This window comes from Rana temporaria, chromosome 9 (assembly GCF_905171775.1).
Source record: "Rana temporaria chromosome 9, aRanTem1.1, whole genome shotgun sequence".
Classification (NCBI taxonomy): Eukaryota; Metazoa; Chordata; class Amphibia; order Anura; family Ranidae; genus Rana; species Rana temporaria.
The window spans coordinates 151,431,196-151,438,695 of record NC_053497.1 but is presented as its reverse complement, the minus strand read 5'-3'; the positions used below and the strand labels follow the sequence as shown (position 1 = coordinate 151,438,695).

Below are 7,500 nucleotides of genomic sequence, written 5' to 3'. Positions count from 1 at the left end.
TTTCATTACACCTTAGTAACTAAAGAACCTTGTTACTGCTTATATAATTTCGTTAATCAATTAAATTAAATCAAAATGTGTGTGTTTGGTTATTAAAATATTCATGTTAAATAACAGGATCATCGTCATAGTATAACAACCACCATTACATTGAAAAACGCACCATCCTTGTGAACAATTGTGATTAGCGCTGATTTCATTGGACAGTTCTTTATCATCTACATTACCGCTTCCTCTATTTGGTGATGGTGTACCTACAATAATTTATTGAATTATTTTTATAGTACGTTTTTAAAAATTGATTTTAAATGTGCACTGTGAATTTTTTTTAATACCAGCACACCTCCTATTACCGTTCTATGGAAATCTTTGCGTATGAACAAATGAGCTATTCACATGTAAAATAACAGAATTAGGAGGCATATGTCTCCTTTACAAAGATATGGAGGCTGGGAGAAGGGGGGGGGGGGGTAAAAACAACTGAATTCTCCCTCTTGAAATAAGAGTTGCCATTTTATGGGGTGAACCTAGGTGATCTATAAAGCAGACGCTAGAATTGTGGTACTGATGGTAATTATTAAAACAAATACTGTCAGGGTAGCCGCAGTCACAGCCTATTTTTGTTATTTATGGAATGCTTCTGTGCAGACTGAAACCTGATGCAGGAGCCGCACCATTTGCTTCCATCAGCTTTCTGCAAATCACCTGCCATTAACAAACACTCCACTCAGGGCTGTCACCTACAACACCTGTGTAACCCCTACCCTGTCCTACACTGAGCAGACCCCTACATAGAGAAATGGGTGGAGGGATGGATCATTAATAGATTAAAAGATAGATATAGATCATAAATAGATAGATCGGTAGATAGATAGATAGATAGATAGATAGATAGATAGATAGATAGATAGATAGATAGATAGATAGATAGATAGATAGATAGATTGATTGATGATAGATAGCTAGATATAATAGATAGATAGATAGATAGATAGATAGATAGATAGATAGATAGATAGATAGATAGATAGATAGATAGATATATTGATGATAGATAGATAGATAGATAGATAGATAGATAGATAGATAGATAGAAAGAGAGTTCATTGATAGATATATATATAGATAGATAGATAGATAGATAGATAGATAGATAGATAGATAGATAGATAGATAGATAGATTGATGATAGATAGATAGATATATTGATCGTAGATAGATAGATAGATAGATAGATAGATAGATAGATAGATGGATTATTGATAGATAGATAGATAGATAGATAGATAGATAGATAGATAGATAGATAGATAGATAGATAGATAGAAAGAGAGTTCATTGATAGATAGATAGATAGATAGATAGATAATAGATAGATAGATAGATAGATAGATAGATAGATAGATAGATAGATAGATAGATAGATCATTAATAGATACACTATAGATAGATTATAAATTATAGACTATAAATATTTAGGTTATAAATAAATAAGATAAAAAATATAAAATGAAATTTCAACAGATAAAAATAATAATAAAATATCCAAATAATTCACATGATTGAACAACTGAATATTCGAACAATTTTTGAACGAAGAGTCTGAACTCCTCTAGTAAAATCAGCTCAATAGATTTGCAGATAGATAAGTTACAAAAAAATCCATCGATAGATTAGATAGTTGTCAGGATTGCTGGGATTTGTAGTTCCTCATCAAATGAAGCCAGTTTCCCCCATAGATCACTGATCCCTGCCCTCTTCCAGTGTCAACCCTATCTTTTCTTCTACCTGATTTTCATGCATTGTTTTTCTACCTGAAGTGGAAAAAAAATGCTAATATTTTAGCTCCTGCAATTACCAGCTTGACAGCACTTGATGCAAATAATTATACCCAGCTAGGCTATTATTATCAGTTGAGATTTAATAAATGGAAGCTGTTTTGTGTAATCAAGAGGAAAACATTGCATTAGAAATGAATGAGCCTGGCTTGCTTTGCTTACCTGCGTTGTAGGCTGCCAAGTCTCCGCCGGGCCCCGGGCTCTTCCTCTTCCTTGGCCTCCCTTTCTGAACAGTCCCCACGCCGTTATAATAAGGCAACCCTACAGAGTTAGCCCCAGACCCCAGTCCCGAACCCTTCCCTGATGTCACATCCGAGTGATTGAAATGAACCTGGTACTCTCCTTGGATCAGAGTCTCAAAGTGGAGCCTGCAGTAGACCAAGTTGTCCTTCATGCCAAAATGGTCTCCAGTGGTCAACATTTTGTTGCATGTGTTGCAGGTGAAACAGTTGAGGTGGTACACCAAGTCCCTTGCTCTCATGACCATCTCAGAGGCTGAGATTCCCAAGTGGCATCTTGCACATCTCTGGACGGAAAACCTCCTGAAGATGTAGAATCAGAACAAATTCACGATTTTAGACAGATAAAGAGGCAAAAGTTCTATTTTCTCTAAAGTCAACCATAGATGTCATTCCCATATCATTTTCAGGCACTATTGACTTATAATATACTTATATCACTTATATCACGTTGACTTTAGAGAAAGGAGAACTTTTGCCGCAGTTCTCATTTCTCTAAATTCAACCCTATAGATATCAATCCCACATCATGTTATCATTTTCAGACACTGGTGACTATTTAATGAAACAGAACAACAAATACCAGCTTGTCTCCATGCCTTGAGGCATCATGGTACATGCAGTTCATTTGTACTGGTAAAAAAAAAAAAGAGTGTGTATTGACTTGTATTATAGGGTTCCAGAACTGGTGAAGGCAAGGTGGTAGTGGGTAAAAGTCCCAACACTCCACTAAAGCGACCATTGTCCCAACTGGAAAGTCAGAAACTCAGTGGAGTGCCCACAAACCTCCATCATGAAGATCTAAAATGTCTATATTGTCCACTAGCCCTACAGACCTCACCAGAGGCTATATATATCTATATATCTATATCTATATAGATATAGCTATATATAGATAGATATATATAGATATAGATATCTATCTATATATCTCTATCTATCTATATCTCTATCTCTCTCTCTCTCTCTCTCTCTCTCTCTCTCTCTCTCTCTCTCTCTCTCTCTCTCTATATATATATATATATATATATATATATATATATATATATATATATATATATATATATATATATATATATATATATATATACTCTTTCTGATAAATTCCTCAAAAATATGGTTACTCCTGGAAAGACCAAACCAACTTTAGCATCCTGGGGCACAGGAAGCGGATCTATCAAGGTCGTAAATTTAATTAAAAAATCTCATTGATCTTGTTAAAATAAAGAATAAATGCACAAAAAAAAAGACAGATGACTTTAATCTGATAATGATCTGATTGCTCTTTCCTATATCCATATTTCAAAATATTTCGAACAGCTTTAAATGTCATTTATATTATAGCTAAGGTCTGCATATACTATTTTTTTTTTGTCCATAAATCCTTCATAAGTCCCCGTTCATCCAAGGCACTTCGGGACTGATGGCCAAATAAAACAAGCAGGCAATGCAGTAGCCTTCTGATTTAACCCCTTCCCTGCCTGCCATTAACCGCAACGCCTGTTCCATATTAATGAAGTATTTCCAGGGGAACCTCGCACTCCTCAAACTGAAATGAACATGTCAACCCGTAAAATAAAATGCCCCCCTACTTTTATATGAAAATCAGAAGTTTCTATTTTATTGGACAACAGTAGAAATATTGTTTTAGCGTTTTTTTTTTATATAGTGCATAAGTGTGCAAGACTTATATAGATTGAAAAAATAATAATTTGGTAGAAAGTGATCTCGTGTGATCAGATATTTTATATGTCTCGTATAGTTGTTGTTTTTTAATATTGTAAGGTTAGTATTAAAATAACATAATAGAAGTTGATCTATAAAAAAAATGGCTGATATTTATATATGTTTTGTGGCCCAGGGTAAGATGTTTATATTCTAAAACATTACAATCCAACCTCAGATTACACATTGGCTCTAATCACAAAGCTTTTAACATTGGATCTTTTTTTTTAAGCCATGTGACTGTATACTCATTGGACCCAGCTGAAAAAAAATATCACTTTTTCAAAAAAAGAATACTTGTCCCTGTTTGTAAGATTTGTGAACTGAGCATCTCAAGCCACAAAACTTGAACAAAAGAACGAGGATCTTTTTGGCACTAGACTGTCATTTAAAAAAAATAAAATAAAAAAAACACTTTTTAAAAAAAATAAGGTTTCTTATGCTGGTGTGTTAGCTTTCTGAATTAAGCCTTAAGGTATACTTTACCAAAACGATAAAGATTTTTATTTTAGCCATGTGACTCAATTTTCTTTTTAAATCTCATTAGGCTTAGTAAAATATACTATTACTTAGAGAGAAAAAAAATAGGGGCAATTATTATGGAGCGTTTTTACCTCTGTGAAATGAATCTGCAACAGATTGGAATGCCCTATCTTTACCAAGAGGAAGATCCATGGAACCACTACTATTTTTGAAAAAAAAAAAAATTTAATTGGTATTTTTTGTCTTCTTTTTTTAAACAAAGGGAGGGAGTTTGGTGCTTTGATGCTTAGCTGTATGAGACATTTTTGGGTAGGGGGGGGGGGTATGGGCAGGGGGTTATGGTACCTGTAATAGTCCTCTTTGCAGTAGATGCTGCCATCTTTGCTGAAGCAGGTCAGTTCAGACTCCAAGTTTAATTTACATTCACAGCACTTCAGGCAGCGCATGTGCCACTGCTTGTCCACTGCCAGGAGGTAGTACCGATCCGAGATTTTCCCCCCACAACCAGCACACAAGGCAGCCCTGTCATTGCTGATGGAGGGCATCGTCTGGCAAAAAAGGGGCACAAAGACACAGTCAGTAAAACATTCTATCCACATATTTCTCATTATTGAGTTTGCTACAACAATTAAAAAAAAAAAAAACAGAACAAACAACAATCAAACTGTAAAAAAAAAAATAACTGCCACAAATCATAAAATAAATATTTCTATTACAGAACTGAATTTTCTAATACTATAGTTCTGCGAATTGGCTTGCCTGTAAAAAGTCACCATGTCTTATGATCTGTAGTCACAAATGATATTACATTATATTACAAATGACTACATTTTGCCTTTTGCCCTGTAGGCGTTCTGATGGGGCAAATTGAATTTTCATACTGGATCCAAATTTGGATGAAATTGTAATGTATAAGAGCTGATATAAATAAAAATAATATGTTATAGATATTGGACTGCTATATGTATAATGTGTGTGATATATATATATATATATATATATATATATATATATATATATATATATATATATATATATATATATATATATATATATAAAAACATATATTATTGTCTATATTTCTATCTATCTATCTAGTTTTAGAGAGAGAGAGAGAGAGAGAGAGAGAGAGAGAGAGAGAGAGAGAGAGAGAGAGAGAGAGATAGATAGATAGATAGATAGATAGATAGATAGATAGATACAAATCAATGTCATCTCTTATCTTTGCTGGCTTCCTACACTTACTAAAGTGATAATAAATATTTTCGTATTCATATTTTGATGTAACCTACCAGTTAGAACCAAGGTTCGTACAATCCTATATAAAGCTTCAATATAATTGTGACTTCTATTTACTGCAAGATCAGCAAGGGGAAAAGTCTTCTACAAATCGATAATCTATTGAGAAGTAGCCTCACTGTTGTCTAATCTACTCTCACATGGAATCTCAAATCGCTGTAAACTAGCAGTTGGATCATTGTCTAATGTGTGGAATAATATATTTGTGATCGCTTTAAAATGCAGTAAGGTACTATAATGTTTTAAATCGAGCCTAACCTGCCATTAACGTGGAAGTCGCAAAACACACACATTGCTCTCTGGGCTATTAGAAGCGTGAAATAAAAATGTCACATTCATATAGCACATGTACATCACAAACATATCATGTGTGTAATCCTAGTTTTTCAAATGTAACTGTACATATATATGTACTACAATGTATGGTAATTGTGGAACCACGTGACACCTCAGAAATACATGACTGCATATGATAAATCAAATTCGAATTACTTTTTAGAAATAATTGTTAATCAGTTTTAATTATAATTGTTAATATTTGTTGTTAAAATGATTAAATAATCTCAGTCTCCGTAAAAAAAAAAAAAAAAAAAAGATATTTGGGGGATTGTTATCTATAATCTACCTATGTGAGATATTATCCTGACATACAGTATGTGTAATAGAAATAGAATGATCTTTTGGCAAAACAATCTATTGAAAAAGGAAAAGGGTGTTTGTATGTGTGGGTATATATATATATATATATATATATATATATATATATATATATATATATATATATATATTATTATTATTATTATTTTTAGCTCTGTGCAATAGTACCATCGCTAGAATATGTACAATCCATCTTTTCTAAAATGTTAAATGTCCTCAGTTAAATGTAATTGTAATTTCTGTGCGTGTATATATTATATAGATATGTCTATATAATATAATATATAGATATATCTATCTATATAGATAGATATATATATCTATCTATATATATATATATAGATATATCTATATAATATAATATATAGATATATCTATCTATATAGATAGATAGATATATATATATATCTATATATATATAGATATATCTATATATATATATATATATATATATATATATATATATATAGAGAGAGAGAGAGAGAGAGAGAGAGAGAGAGAGAGAGAGAGAGAGAGAGATAGATATAGATATAGATATAGATATATATATATATATATATATATAGAGAGAGAGAGAGAGAGAGAGAGAGAGAGAGAGAGAGAGAGAGAGAGAGAGAGATAGATAGATAGATAGATAGATAGATAGATAGATAGATAGATGGATAGATAGATAGATAGATAAATAGATAGATAGATAGACAGATAGATAGATAATATATATATATATATATATATATATATATATATATATATATATATATATATATAAAGAAAATATTTAAACGTGTGTGTGCAAAAGTTCAAGTTTAATTAGTTTTTGGTTTGACTTTTTTTTTTTTAACACTTCTTAGTGGTGACAAGAAACTGTTCTGCAATCTATTGAAGTGAATATGAAGCAGGCTGTGTTTAGAAGTACACTTCATTCATATTAGGAGCACAAAGGTAGCATAATCTAGTCATGCCTCCCTGGCAGATATGTAATAATAAATCAGTGGTACACCATGCACACTTACAATGAAATGAGGTACAATGCAGTGGTGGAGCACACTTGACTTTTCTCTAGCTTGAATCTGAATATAACGGTTTTGTTGGACCTGTCATTCATCTTTTTTTTTAGTATTATTATTATTATTTTTAGAACATTGTTATTTTGAATCATGGCACGTTGGCACCCTATAGCCTTGGCCCTCTCCCCCACCTACCGTCTCTGTCTCCCCTCTGTCTATAGCAGAGCTGATGGCGGTGCTTTCACTTTTGGA

General features: G+C 32.4%; 1 protein-coding gene across 2 annotated transcripts in view; it reads right to left on the bottom strand.

Moving 5' to 3' along the window:
* LHX2 (LIM homeobox 2) overlaps positions 1-7,500 on the bottom strand; it is a 55,460-nt gene that overhangs the window by 38,440 nt on the left and 9,520 nt on the right. The window contains exons 1-3 of one of the 2 annotated variants that reach the window (XM_040324856.1): positions 7,444-7,500; positions 4,631-4,833; positions 2,001-2,380 (exon numbers count right to left, since the gene is read on the bottom strand). The exon at positions 7,444-7,500 is cut by the window's right edge and continues 819 nt beyond it. In XM_040324856.1, the coding sequence (XP_040180790.1) occupies positions 2,001-2,380; positions 4,631-4,833; positions 7,444-7,500 (640 nt within the window). The remainder of the gene's footprint in view (positions 1-2,000; positions 2,381-4,630; positions 4,834-7,443) is intronic. The other variant, XM_040324857.1, reaches the window with a different exon arrangement.